We start from the raw sequence: 15,401 nt of genomic DNA, 5'->3' as shown, positions 1-15,401 counted from the left end.
TTTGAGGCACATGTATATGATACAAATTGTCTATACGTCACAACAGATTGGATTGGGCATTGGGCAATTGGGCATTTTGAACCCTCCCATTTTCATATCTCATCCATGTATGGTGTTGATCTCTTTATTATTTTTTTTTGGGGGGGAGGATATTGTCAGATCTGACTATAAAGTAAATGCTGACAGCCTTCATGAAGTTTGGTGCCCAAGGCTCAATGGCTCTATGACATTTGTTCCTGTTACAGTTACTCAAGCTGAAAATCCCACATTAAGCCAATCCTAATCTTTGAACCTTACCCCAACCTCAGTCCATTTGTCACATAATTATGGAATTACCCTATCACAACCCTAAACCTCATCTTGCATCTTCAGAGAATTGTTATACAAGAGCAAATGCTGCGTTGCAGGTTTAACTTACCAAGAAAAAGAGTCTCTCAATCTGCATCAGCGTGATGGTTTCATTGATCAAGAGCTCATAGTTCACACTGCAGAGGCTGGAGTCCAGGAGACTGACGTCTACGGATGTCAGATCTAGGAGGGAGTCCCGGAGGGTTGCATTACACAGGATTAAGGTGATGTCCGTTGTACTGCCAAGAGCCAATGCCTAAGTATTAGAAATGTATTTGAAGACAATGCTTAACCACTATCTCTCTGTCCATTCCCTACCCCTTTAACTCTATCTAGGCAAGGGTATTTTGGGAGTTCATATGGCCGGGGGGCCTCCCAGGCCCCCCTTGAGATCTCGGCCATCGACAGCGCGATCGCACCGAAAATTGGCACGCAGGTTGTCCAGGACATAATCTACAAAAATGTATAGTAATCAATTTCATGCAAATTGCTATTTAGTGATTATGCTAATTTATGCGTAATTAGTCTGCATAATCATACTTTTTCCTCTAAATAAAGCTCCAAATGTTCTCATTTTTGGTATTGAAACTCTGTGTGGTCTTCTTAGCAAGTGTGCGCGAAAAAAATTGCAATATCAGATCAATTTCTTATGTATTATATTGTTTTTTGCAATTTCTTATGTATTTCCCTGTTTTGGACCTTTTGTTTGTCATTTTTTTTTTAATGAAATTTGTTGGGGACTCTTTTCAGACCATAAACAGCATAAAACAAATCATTTAGACCAGCAAAACTAAAAATCATCATACATTTATGATTCTTGGTTGAAAACACAATTTGCATTGACTTTGAACACAAAATCATGTTTTTGAGCAATTTTGGGTCTGACATGCACTTACAAAATGTTGCGTAATTTTGAGACCGCGTACCCGGGTGTCAAAAAAGTGGTCTCAAAAGTTGCGCAAGACTTGAAAGTAACAATTCAGCGAGTGGCGCCGTAAAAAAAATTCGTGCAGCGAAAATATTGAAGAAATCGTTGAGGGGGGGCCTCCAAGGCCCCCGGCCTAGATAGGGTTAATCCCGCTATCTGTAACCTTCATATAACTCTTATACATTGTATCTCTCCCTCTCTTCTCTCCTTGATTCAACTAAACTTTACTTTCTTTCTCTCACTGTCTCTCTTTCCATCTCCTCCTTCAATTCTGCACTCTCCCCCTTTATTCTCTATCTCTCTCCCCCCCCCCCTGTCTTCCCCTCTCTCTACCTCTACCTTTTTCTTTCTCCCGTGGAATGAAATATGGCTACACTAAATCCTCTACCTTAGCGGGATCTTGATATGCTTCTACAATGGCCGCCTGGATGGCGTTCCCTTGTTGGTTCAGGAAAACAATACCCCGGAGTAGTTTCTCAGTCTCTCCACCATATGGGAGAACCTCTCCTCTGCTCAAAGCTGAAAAACAAATATTAAGAGAAAGATTTCATCAATCATTTAATTGTTCATGTCAGGTTTGAATATTAGTTTGACCGTATTGAAGGAAAAAGGAGTCCTTGGGCTCGACATACAAATGCAAACTCAATATACTCCCCAACTACTACAAAGAGGACACCAATGTATAGTTTGCTGTTCAAACCCTTAATAATGAAAAAAAAAGAAAACTCAATAATAATAATAATATTCATAAATCACACGCATGTCTGCCTATAATGACACTCAAGATGTACAATGAAAAATAGACAACCAATACAATATTTTTTTTAAACTGAAAGAAAGAAATATATAAAATACAAAAGTGACTATTTCATACATGTAGTCAATAAATAAGACAAGGTATAGAATTGAAGCTCAAAGAAGTTACAGAAATTGGGGTAAAAGTAATAAGTACATGTAAGTCCACAACAATTAAAAAAAATAACCATAGGCCTATGCTTGGTTCATAAGGTGAATCTTAATTTGGTCGCTCTTTCTCACATGTACATAAGCACAAACACAAGGGTAAATGGTAAAGAAAATCATATAAACTTACAGTTAAAAATGGAGAATAGAATATTGAGATCTTGTATGATGATGTCCTCAATGGCTTGTACTGCTAAAAAGGAATGGACACCTGGAATGTCTTCCAAGGAGTCTAACACTGACTCAAATTCACCAAGTAAACTGTAAGAAAATTATAATAATAATGATTACATGCAACAATAATATAGCACCTAATACAATGTTTCAAAGCTCTGCACACTATTAACCTGCTGTAAGCAAGGCTTCTCTGATCAGGCGCTCAAGCATTCAAGACATTCCTACCAGGTACCTATTTACTACACATGGGTGGACAGTAGCAAATATCTATAAATGCCTTGGTTATTCGTGATCTAATATGCCATTTTCCTGACACGTAAACAAGGAAAAACAAGATTACATTGCACACCTTGTCTGACAAAGCTTGCAATAAACTTTTTTTGAAAGGAACATTTTCTGCAGAAGAAATGACAAGAATAGGCCCACAGAAATGACATTGAATTTTCATTTATTGGTAAATCAAAACAATATTTTCTTTGTTTCTTTACTTTTCAAGAGAAAATTCATTGAATTTATCTTTACAAACATAATTTAAGGTTTTGCTGGGTACATTTTCTTCAACAACCCTCGATTTCTTTTTATGATCAATTTTTTTCTCTTTAGTATTAAACCATTTCTCTTTGGCAGTAATCTAAATATAAGGTAGTATATTGTCCTCATGAAAGAAAAATAGAATTTGAAGTAAAGCTTTTACAAATAAGTTAAATTTTAGCCATTTCATGTATTGGATTACATGGAAGAGTAGTTCTTTCCTTACATCACTATGACATCACATTTGCGGCCAATTTGAAGTCTCAATGGGTGTAGTGATTACCTAATAATTTTTACAACTTAATAACTCTCTTATTAATTGTCCGATATTGTACAAACTCTCACCGAACAACTTGTCTGATTTTTCTTTTAAAAACAAGATTTTATTTGGATTGGATATTCCCCTTTAATAACTGCCTTCCCAATTAGAAATGAACTTACACAGATTCGCCCAAGGCAGGGATGGAGTTTGCAACAAGCCTGTTCAACATTGCGTTCCATTCATCTGCTGTTCCCGTCACATACACATCCTCCGCTAGATCGGCGAAGAAACCGTCAAGGCTATACCCATTCTTCAAGGCGCTGTCAAGAAGTTGCTGAAGTTCTAATTGCTTGTAGATGAGATTCCTGAAGGTTGCATTGGCCAGGAGTTCAGGTGGGATAGATGACAGGTTTCCAGTGGACAGCATGTTGATGAAGTTAATCTGTGATGACAGAGGGAAAATACTTTTTTCAATACTGTTCATGTGGAAAAAAAAAGAGCAAACTGACGATGGTGCAAGCTAGTCTGCAGGCATATACCAATTGACACTTTGATCCTACAAGAGGGTCTTCGCAATATAGACCAGCACATATAGGACTTGCTGTTTCAGTATCAGGCCTTCAGTACGCAAGTCATTGCAGACTGCGAATTCAGACCCCTTAACTCCAGTGAAGTGTTTGCACAGCAGACAAGGAGCGAGCAGGGCGACATTTGTTTCCTTACTTTTTCAAACTGCAGAAAATTTCAATCTGTAATCACTGTAAAGTCGTAATTGTAAATAAAATTCAATAATAGTACCGGGATAGTACACTTTTGTATGCACCTGTAACTAGGAAATGATAAAGGCTTTATCACTCCTGCATGTGTGGTCTCTCCTTGACTATCTGCTTAACAAATCTAGTCTTGAAATGAATCTTAAAAGATATTTGTAGAGGGAAATAAAATGTTTTGAGAAGATGAATTCTTGTCTTGCTATCTGGTAACATAATCACTGCCATATGAAAATTATTGACTGGCGAATGAGTGTGATATCACTCAAGTGGGCCTAAATTATAAGGTTAGATAGAATGTTGCATTTTTATGGATTAGGAACCTGGCCATATATGATTACTTGAAGACTAGAGTTGATGCTATACAGAACTTTAAGTCATATGAGTTTCAGCTTTCATGGGGAGTAGACTATTATTTGCTGACCGCCGACTTTGTGAAAAGCATTGAAAATGCCTGTAGTAGAGACCTCTTTGGGGGAAAGCAAACTCAGTGAACCAGCAAGAGATTCTACGGCGAAGCCTGCTTAGCCTTGGAAAACTGTCAGGCCAGGAAAAGTAAGATAATTATTTTACCATGAGGCATATTTCCAGTGGCATTACATAATGTCTGCTAGTCGTAAACCTTGTGTAATATACTCCTTGTGATTTATATCCAAATGATGTCAAATTCCCCATGAAAATGCATCATAATCTGCCTGTAACTATTGGCATTCTTTATCTAACTATTCACAAAAACTTTTGTCTACTACAGTACTCCCATCATACTTACGGCATATACAGCTTCAGGGAAGTAAGAAGCCCACACTTCGACGTGACTTGGATATAGCTCTGCCGCGTCAACTTTACACAATTCTTCCTTAGCGTAGGACACATCTAGACCAGGAGGATACTCAATGAAGTCTGAACACAAGACTAATTGCTGGTCTTCTGGGGACATTGACATAAGTTCCTGCAAGATATGACAAAAATGTACACTTGCTATGAAAAACTGAATACATTTTTACCTCTCAACAGCCATCATACTGTACAATTGATGTATAGCTAAAAATGTACATTGTAATGCACAAAATAGGGTAAAAACATAGAGTTGTATTAACGCCACTGATTTATTACCATGAAGAAGAAAATCGTCAATTATGAAATCGTGACGGCATTCATCACTATTCTGCTCAAAACATAGGAATAGTCAGCTAGATAAAATACATTGAACTTTTGATTCAATACAGATTGTAATTATATACACTTACTAGAACTGATGGATGTTAATTACCAATTGGTCTACACTGGCATTAATCCGAACGCTGAGTCTATTGTTCGTGGGGGATGATCTACTGTTTCACCCCCCCCCCCCCTTGAATAGTATGATGCTACGGATTTACGCCAATGGTCTACATCCAATTTGTCTACTTTACCTTAAGTCTCCCACCAAGTCTCATGCTTATTATCTACACACAATTTGCCCACCAACAACATGGTCTCAATGCCATTTACACAATGTACCACATTTACCACCATTTCCCAAGCTAAAAATCCACTTGATAGTATTCAGTCTACATAATTGAACTGTTCATAAACCAAATTTTCGTTTGGAAAAAGTTCAAAATAAGAAGGATATAATATGGGAATTAGACCATCTGGAGTGTTTCCTAAAAAGAGTTAAAAGTGATTTAGAGTCGTGCTTAAATGCTGATGCGCACATCATTTGTAACGCATAATCTTATAGATTGTTACGAAGTAGCGCGCGTCCTCTTAGCATGATTTGACCACTGTGGTGATGCCTTTTATAGGCACAAAACTGGAAATTTAAGTGCGACTCTAAGTCACTCTTATCTGTTTGTGAAACAGCCTTCCCCACTCCCCCACCCCCCCGGCATATCGGACTGAATGATACTTAGTTAGATCAAGCGGATAGTAGATCAAGTGACCGTTGGACCAAATGATAATCAGACCATGTTGATAGTGAACCGAGAGGGTTTTGTCAGAATAGTGTTAAGACAATTTGAGAATTAGACCATCTGATAATACAACAAGTGGATACTAATCGATATAATTACCTCTATTTTGGCTGGATCAAGGAATGTTGAGAGGATAGCTTCAGTGATGTTTGGTCCGAATTCTAGGAACAGTTCCCCGACCTGGGTGAAGGGGTCATCTTTAAAGGCATCAACAAGGGCACCATCTAATGATTCCGATTCAAAGTTTAATGATCACAATTAATACATAGTTCACAATGGTCTAATTCTGCTGAAATTAAAGGAAGCCAAGATTGTGCTTCCTAACAGTAACAGAGGCTTGTCATATAAGCAGACTGTATAGGATTTGCATACTGTTCAAATTCCACCTGTGCACAAAAACCTGACTGGATGTTTGTCATTATACATGGACAAAGGGGCACACACATTATATTTTGTCTCTTTCATTATGTGTTGTCTCATGCTTTTCCACAGTTTGCAATGTGTAGCCTTTGGAAACTTGCCATACAGGATAACAAATATTTGTTTTTGTAAATTTGTTGTCGAATTACTTTTGTTATTAAGAGTATGCCTTATCAAGACGATCTGGTTTATTTTACATGTTCACTACTTTTGCTCTTGACTAGCTATTAATGAGCAAATGATAAATAATCAAGTCGCTGATTGAATCTATAACTTACTAAGAACTCTTTCAATGACCGCTACTTGCGCATCAAGAATAACAATCTGGTACACCAATTGCTGCTGGATGATAGGCCAGAAGTCAAACTGTACGAACATGCTTTCTGCAACTGTAGATCCCTCAATCAGTCTGTTGAAAAAAAAAATTATGAAATTGGCATAAATTGGTGCTGTGATGAAATTTATACTGACAATCTAAAAGCCAAAGTTTACACAGAGGTTGGCAATGGCTAACCCCATTTCTCATTGCGTTGGAGAGTGGTTGGGTGCGGTTGGGTGTTGTTTGGTGCGGTTGGGTGTTGTTGGGTGGGGTAGGTGGGGACCAGGTGGAGTGGAGTGGGGTAGCGTGGATTAGAGCGGGTCAGAGTCAAAGGAGTGGAAGGATTGGAATGGACTGGGATTAAGTCAAGTCGAGTAAAGTCATGGAGTCGAGTCGACCCCAGTTGAGTCAAGTGGGAATGAGTGAGGTGGAGTGGAGCAGATTGGAGTGGGGTTGGGTTTGTGTATAGGTCAAGTCGAGTGGAGTCGAGAAGTTGAAGAGAGTTGAGTTGGGTGGGGTGGGGTTTGGTGGAATGGAAGAAGTGGAAGGTGTCTAGGTGTGGTTTGGAAGGGTGGGTGGAGTGAAAGGATTAAGAGTCGAGTGGGGTTAGGTGGGTTGAGGTGGAGAGGAAGAAGTAGAAAGAGTCAAATGGGGTTAGGTGGGGTCAAGTTGGGTTGAGTTAAATTCAATCTTAATGGCTTGGGTTTTACTTGATTGCATTACATTACATTTCATTGAAATGGAGTGAGATGGATTGACTGAATACAGTTCAGGATAGATCCATATTGCAGAAGGGTTTCTAAGGATTTACTTTGAGGAAAGGTTAAAAAATTACAAGAATGTACTTACACCTCAATTAACACTCCTTGTATGTTCTCAAAAGATTGATTCTGGAAGATAGAGATCAAGTTGATCAGAGGAGATAACTGGTGATCACCGAGACCTTGAATGAGGTATGGAAGCTCTTTGATGAAATCTGGAAGCTGTTCTAATCCTTCAAAGATCTGAAGGGTCTGATTGATCAGCGATCCTATTTCCAGCCCGACTTCAACTGGCTGGAACACTCCCTGCAGGCCCTCTAAGATCTGGTAATATAAGACGAGATTGGTTTTAATTTTAATTTAAGTCCCAGGTTTTTCACAACATGCGAAATGGAAAATTTCACAGAATTGGGGTGATACCTGAATTTGCAAAATTTCCCAGAAAACATTTTTCAGTCTGGAAATATTGAATTATGAAAAACACAGTCTGAAAATCATGAAAACCAAAGTGAAATCAAATGAAAATGGTGCATTATTGGAAAATCTAATGATCACACAATTCTGCAGTTCTTAATGCCTTCATATAAGTCAGTGGAAATTTATGTTTGTCTACAATTTTCTGCATTCTGAACAACACAGATTTGGTTCATAGAACACCATAAAAAATACCATTTACAGATTCCTCTTGGGATCTCAGTGTAGAGCCAGTAGTTGAAGTCTTCATCTTTCAACTTCATCATTATCAATGATATTGTTATCATTGTTACTAAGTTATTATTGTTCCTATGTTTTGAAGCCTCTTCACTACAGTCTGCTTTGTTGCTTCTTTTGGCGTCGACTTCTTGGCAAGGACTTTTTTCTTTGGCTTTTTTTTTAAATACTAGTAACCTTTTTAATTGTCATGTTCACTTTTTTTTATTATTGTTAATATCATTATCATTATTATTATTATTATTATTGCTGGGAGCAAAGCTTACTTCTTGAATGCTTTTCCCATCGGTGAATTCACCGAGCAGAGCTTCTAAGAATGATGTGCCATTGTGAGGTTTGCAGAGCAAATTCCTTAACGCATCTTCATCAATGGTGCCCTCTACAGTAAAAAAGTCATCAAGGTTTGCCATTCCCTGGCAGTATGCATCAGGGTTGTAGAGAAGAACAATGAAATCTGAGATCTGTACGAAAGGGATAAACCAAGTTTGAATTTTTTAATGAGTTTTACATCCATTAATTTAGATTACCTATAAGTAGGCCCATAAAAAAAGAACAAAGTAATTCAAAATATCAAACAAAATACAATAGACCAAGATAACTAAGAGAGAATAAATGTGTGAGAGCATGAACAGATATAACTTTGATTTCAATTCTTACATGTAATCATGAGTGGAAATTTTTTTTGAAAATTATAGGTAGTTGTAACAATAAAAGACCTATATAAGTAGGCCTACCGGTACTTCCATCATATATTTTTATCGATCAGCCTCTCTCTCTCTCTCTCTCTCTTCTATTTCTATCTCCCACCCTTCCATGCATTTTATCAATATTTCTGATCTATCCAGACTGGTAGTCGATGACTCTCCATTCTCTGACATAAAATCATTTTCTAATAAGCAGAGCTGCCAACGTATACTGAAACTCACTACTAGTTGGCAACTCTCAAAAAGGCTGTATTATTTTCATTTCCATTCTCTAATTGGTTTCTTTATTTGGTCTATATCGATGGACTCATACAGAAGATGAGGAAGAGTGGCACGTGTTGTAAAGTACTCTTCAGATACACAGGAACTCTCGTGCTTGCTGCTGACGTAGTACTCCCCGCCAACCGTCCTACAGATCTACAGCGTATGCGTGATTTTGTCTTGGAGTACACCAAACAGTGGCAATTCGTCATCAATCCCTCTAAAAGTGCTGTCGTGATTTTCAACCCAGGATGTAAATCTGCAGATTTAAAATGGCATTTTGGTTCAGACATTGTACCTGTGCAGGCCTGCCATCCACACCTTGCTGTCTTGCGCTCCTCTAATAAACCGAATCACACCCATGAGATCTTTCAAAAGGGTATCTGGGCCCTGTACAGCCTGACAGTTACTGATGCTTACCGGACTGGTCTGTCCCCAGTCATTGTCTCCTCATTGTGGAAAACATTCTGTGCTGCAGAATGTTGTACGAATTGAGGCTCTGAACCTACCAGATAGAGGTAAGAGGGCCTTGGGTGTGATGCAGAGCCAGCTTTTCAAAAAGCTGCTTGGTCTTCCAAGGACAACTGTTCCTCTGCTTACAGGGATTCCCCTTCTATCTGACTCAATTAATCTCCTATATCTGCGTCTCCTGGGAAAGATTATCTCACTTCCTCAGGGCAGAATTGAGCACAGGATCTCGAGTGTTTCTGCCAGGATTCTATTATTCCTACTATTAAAGTCCTCAAGGTACAATATTCGATCTCTACTGGATCTTCTGCAGCAAGGTTGCTTGTACCTGACATGGAAGAAGAGAGCATTGGAAAGTAAGGCCCTTACATCCCTCTCCGAAGAAACTTCCCTTAATTAAGTCATCCATTCTTCTGTTCCATAATATTGACTTGGCACTTTCTAATCATGTATTCCCGTCTGTCGTTCACCCTGCATATCTCCTGGTAGCCATCAAAATGAAAGCTCAGCTTCTTACTGGCACTTATCTCACCCAAAGTTGACTGTGCAAGATCTCTAGACTAGGTTCCGACCAAAGTTGTCCGCTGCCATGCACCTGCAGAAACTTCCACTTTGTTAGTGAATACATAGACTATACTCATCTTAGAAATAATCTTCTATTTAAAAGCAATTTCCAGAGGATGCTATGAAAGTTTTGTCCAGCATTACAAATACAGACTCATATCTTCATGCAGCACAAACCAGACTTATCCCCCTTGGTGTCATTGGCAATGTCTCGTATCAGTTTCCTGACTTTCATCTTATGACTCTTCAATTTGTGTATGATATACATTTTTCAAGATAGCACCTTGTTGATCAAGCTCCTGCAAACAGTGACTTACAGTCAGCTCATTATTTTACTATGCTGAACTGCAACTCAAGGCTTGCAGTTCTCCGTTGAACGGAGGAATTCAACACAGAAGAAGAAGGTTTCATGTAAAATACATAAATGTAGGCAAATAAAATGTCTCCTTCATAGTCCTACCTTGTCGTTTTGAATGGTTGCATTAAGAAGGGCTGAAATTGAGTCTCTACTGATATTGAACATCTTGACGATCTCCATCACTTTTCCATCAGTGAAGATATCTTTAAAGGCCACACCTGTAATAGATACATAAAGTCATTTGCTTTTCATTAAATATTACAGTCTCACTATGCAGTTTCTACAGAACATAATTGAAAATGAAATATTGATATGAAATCCTCACTTGCCAGGATTATCAAACATCAAAATAAAATACAAAAAAACATGTTGACACATAAATTGAGCAACAAATTTAGCTTACGAAGACCAATTGAAATATATACGTGAATATATACCTGCATACAGTCATAAGAATTGATGTTTAGTAAATACAATACAACTTTTTTTAAGTCTGTCTGGAAGCATGAAACCATAGTCGACTGACATATTTTGACTTTTTGGAAAATAAATTGCATGCGACACATTGTTTTGTTTTATCAAAAGCCTTTAAACAAACAGTTGGCCAACAAACAAATGAATTAATTGCAAATAGTAATGATTTACATTTCTATCAGATTGAAAAATAAAGGGACTCTTCATCAAATCACGATTGACTACAACGCGGCAACTCTGCATATCTTGAGAGAAATCATACTATGTTTCAGGTTAAAAATAAATTATAATAAATAATATTTCATACAATTAAAGTCAAAATAAATAATGAGTGGAGGAAGTAATGGATTCCTCTGAATCTTGCTATGCACATAAATGTTAAAAACGTTATAATTTTATTTTACATCCGATTTTGATTACATAATCAATAAAGCTTGCCTGATTTTTCGCTTCAATTCAATTAAGTTTTTGTTGGGGTGGACTTTTCCTGAAAAAGCATGCAGCCTTCTCATGCAGATGAGAGTATATATCTAAAATTCAAGAAACCATTTTTGAATAGTTTTGTCTTATCTTACCTTGGATATCAATGACCATGTCAGAGATCATAGAAACAATGTCAGTAATACGAGATAGAATATCTTGGACATCTGACCACCAAGGTGGAGCGCCTTCCCAATCAATCGTAGCAATTATTCTCCTCAACCTGGAAGTTAGTAACAAAAAATTATCATTTACAAAATGAATTCTGGATTTGTTTGTAATTCCTTTTTAGATTTGAACATTAATAATAACAACAACAATAATAATTGTAATAATAATACAACAATCTGGTCACCTATAATAAGTTTAAAGCATACAATGTACGTTTCTATTGTTATATGACAAAAAATGTTATCTGATACCTATTTTATAATCACAAAGAGTTAAAACTATTGTGACTTTACTATTATAGAATTACCATGGCAACATGGCTCAGCAGTCAATCATAATCAAGGTTTCCATCATACATTATTATAATGGTAAAGTCACAATACTTTTAATGATAATAATAATAAAAGGCATTCATCTGGCGCCATCTATCTAAGAATATTCTGTTCCGAGACGTGCACAAGGAAATAATGTGAGAGATTGGATGAGTGTCAAAGTGCCAATAACTAATACTGTTTAAAAAGATAAGACTTTTAAAACAGGCATTCGGATTCCCCAAATAATCCCCCAAATTGTTGTTTCTTTTGAATGCGGAATTAAATATTTAATATTTTTTGGTTGATTGATTTATACAAACAGTAGCACAATGAGCCAAACATTTTATGGGGAAAAATTTCTAAAAAGCAAAAGAAGAGAGAAAGCAAATATTACATAATCTTTTTGTGCAAAATTCTAAGTTTGTAACATGGTAGACACTGCATGACATAATACTAAAGAAATATTATCATACTTTATACCCAGTACGACAATACACGAGACGGTGGACTGTACTGTTTCCAGAAGAAGAAGAGTTTATCTGTTTCTTTTTTGTCTATTTCACCCTTTTTTCTTGGTTGTTAAAATTTGGGGGTTCAAATGTCTGTAAATATATGCACATCAATGATTAAGCTATAACGTTTGCATACTGCCCAGATAATCATTATTGTAAGTCTACCAGTTAGAATACAATTGATGTACATCAAAATGAAAAAGTGTTTTTTTTATTTTCATTTCTTGCAAGAAAATCCATTAGTCAAGTGGTCACCCATGACCCTATTAGTATTATTATGAGAAAACTCAATATCCATACGAGAAACCTCCATTGGTATATTTTTATCACATTGCAGATCATACACACATATATACTAACTAAGGAGCGGTACAGGTAATCATCACGGAGTTTATAATGTACAACGGATAAAGGGGTCAACACACCGCCGAAGCTTCGGGTAAGAACTCAGCTTGGCTGGTATACGTACCCGTAGAGGGTCCTCTCTATATCCCCATCTTGTATCGCTTCAAAAAACCTCTGAATGTCTGGAATAAGCTGGGTTAGCTGGAGGAGTTGGGGAAGTACGTCTACAAAATCACTCAGTGCCGTGATATTTTCCAGTTGTTCTTGGATATCTAACACATCCCGGGTGAAATTCTCCAGCCCATAGCGATCCAATGCGCGGAGAAAATCGGTCACCTGTGAGAGTTATGTAATATCAGGAATGGTTCATAGAGCGATCGGAGGAGGAAATCCTCCGCGATATATCCGGCTATCTTCGTCTTAATTGTCCTCGTTGCAGTACGTATTAAAGGTATTTCAGCAATAAAGATAAATAAAATTAGGTCTTATTCGTTAAAGGTTATCATTTCATTTAATTGCTAATATTTGAAAAGTATTAATGGTTACACAAAAGTTCGAATTTTTATGCTTTTGGACACATAATTGGACACAAAATTATATAACAGTATATATGGAAAATTAGCAAAATAAGTAAACAGATATCCGTATGCTTTAATTAATGGTTTACACATATAATGATATTCCTAATATAATAATAGGTCTAAAGAGAATCGTTGTCGTCATCTTCATCATACTGATAATGAATATAGTGATAATGAAAATAAAATGATAAAAATAACAAACATAATAATAGTCAAAATATACGATAAATGCCTAAATTGGTATAAAAAATAAATAGAAACTTTTGTCATTTTTATATATAAATGTTGTTATTAGCCACTAAGTGTGTGAAGAAGTTTTGCTTATATACCTCGTCCGCAATGTAATGAACGTCTAGTTCTTGCAATACGATATTTATAATCCTCTCAACATCTTTTCTCTTCAGACTGCAGAGAGAAGAGGCAATTTTATCCACGTTGGTATTGGAAGGGAAGATGACGTATTTCTGCAGCGCTGAGGCATTGCACACCAAACTCGTAGAATCGGAATACCCGATCACATCCAGAAGCTGGAAAGAAAGGATGCAAAATATATGGTTATTAGGATATTCATCGAATTATACTTCCATGACCGCATTAAAAAAATCAACCTGCAAAAGATGGGTCGGTGATTCTGTCCGACCGAAAAAATGGTCAACTTGAATATCACACTAAAAATTTTGTTAGATTCTATCGAATAAATTGGTTGATTTATGACAACGTTTTGTCGGTCAGACACATATCGGTTGTAACCGACGCATTGGTTATCTTGACCAATTCTTGTTAAAAAACTAACTAGAAGATAGATACTAAAACTAAAGATAGAAAGAATTTAATAGATAGAGAGATCGAAGGATAGACAGAAGATAGATAGATACATAAATATATAGATAGATAGATTAAATGCATATATGTGCTCATTCCATTGGTGTAAGTATTATGATCATGTGATGATAAAATGGGAACAGAAATATAATATGCACCAAAATACGACCCCCCCCCCTTCTCTCTCTCTCTCTCTCTCTCTCTCTCTGTTGAGGTGGAACAGTTTTTCAACAAGACGGGCCAAAAAGCAGTTGTGATAAGGAATATACTGTCCAGGCAACATAAAAAGGCATGGCGAAAACTTAAATCATGGAAGGTTGCATGAGATGCGGTAGGAGAAAAAAAAATAAGGACACAACATTGGATAAGAGTACAGAAGAGCAAAAGATAATGTAATGTATTCTATAACATTACCTCAAGCACGTTGATTTTAGCTCCCAACATTCCTTCAATCAATTCGATTTCAGCCTCCGAACCATTGAAGATCTTTAATAAGTCGCTTCTCAGCTTGGCACTATTCATGAAGAAGTCATCGATATAAAGGTCTTGATCTGTAAAATAGTAAATAGGGATTAAATTGTGTTTTTTTTTACGGTGTAAAGAACGAGCTCCACCAGCCGTAATACAGTCATCACTCATGTTCCGCAACCATTTGTCAAGCTCGATTTACAATATAAGTTTCCACATTGTGTAAAAGAATGTTAAATAGTCCTAGCTCTCAATTGACATGTAAAACATATTTAAAAGTACTCATTCGGTAGCAGGTTTCTTTATCCTGAAATTGACCTCCTCGTATTTTTCCCCCTTTTTATAATGTTCTCTTCTTTCTTTGTTTGTATCCTCTCCCTGTTATCATTGTTTCTCCTTTCGTTTTATTATTTTTGTTTTGCTCTCTCTTCCTCTTCTTCTTTTTCCTTTTCTTCTTTTCTTTTCTTCTGTTCCTCCTTCATCTACTTTCTTTTCTTCTTCTTCTTTTTCTTCTTCTTCTTTTTCTTCTTCTTTTTTCTTCTTTCGCCATATTTTCAAAAAGTGTGATATGACACATAAAAGACTTGGACGTGACAAGTAAAATCATTTAATTGCCAATTATCATTTCTATTATGTAGTGATGCCATCTTTGCCATTATAGCTGGAGTTGCGTATTTTTTTTTCCATCTAAATTTTAAGTGGTAAATGTACAATTGTGTATACTTTTCAATATC

General features: G+C 36.7%; 1 protein-coding gene across 3 annotated transcripts in view; it reads right to left on the bottom strand.

The window, feature by feature from the left end:
• Positions 1-15,401, bottom strand: part of LOC129280160 (uncharacterized) — a 149,222-nt gene that overhangs the window by 116,758 nt on the left and 17,063 nt on the right. For all 3 annotated transcript variants that reach the window (XM_064111805.1, XM_064111806.1, XM_064111807.1), the window contains exons 6-19: positions 14,614-14,750; positions 13,707-13,904; positions 12,921-13,132; positions 11,550-11,677; positions 10,603-10,718; positions 8,412-8,606; positions 7,523-7,758; positions 6,633-6,763; positions 6,034-6,158; positions 4,749-4,928; positions 3,389-3,651; positions 2,370-2,500; positions 1,665-1,795; positions 419-604 (exon numbers count right to left, since the gene is read on the bottom strand). In XM_064111805.1, the coding sequence (XP_063967875.1) occupies positions 419-604; positions 1,665-1,795; positions 2,370-2,500; positions 3,389-3,651; positions 4,749-4,928; positions 6,034-6,158; positions 6,633-6,763; positions 7,523-7,758; positions 8,412-8,606; positions 10,603-10,718; positions 11,550-11,677; positions 12,921-13,132; positions 13,707-13,904; positions 14,614-14,750 (2,369 nt within the window). The remainder of the gene's footprint in view (positions 1-418; positions 605-1,664; positions 1,796-2,369; positions 2,501-3,388; positions 3,652-4,748; positions 4,929-6,033; positions 6,159-6,632; positions 6,764-7,522; positions 7,759-8,411; positions 8,607-10,602; positions 10,719-11,549; positions 11,678-12,920; positions 13,133-13,706; positions 13,905-14,613; positions 14,751-15,401) is intronic.

The sequence above is a fragment of the Lytechinus pictus genome, chromosome 17 (genome assembly GCF_037042905.1).
Source record: "Lytechinus pictus isolate F3 Inbred chromosome 17, Lp3.0, whole genome shotgun sequence".
Lineage (NCBI taxonomy): Eukaryota > Metazoa > Echinodermata > Echinoidea > Temnopleuroida > Toxopneustidae > Lytechinus > Lytechinus pictus.
This window is presented reverse-complemented; position numbering and strand designations above follow the sequence as displayed.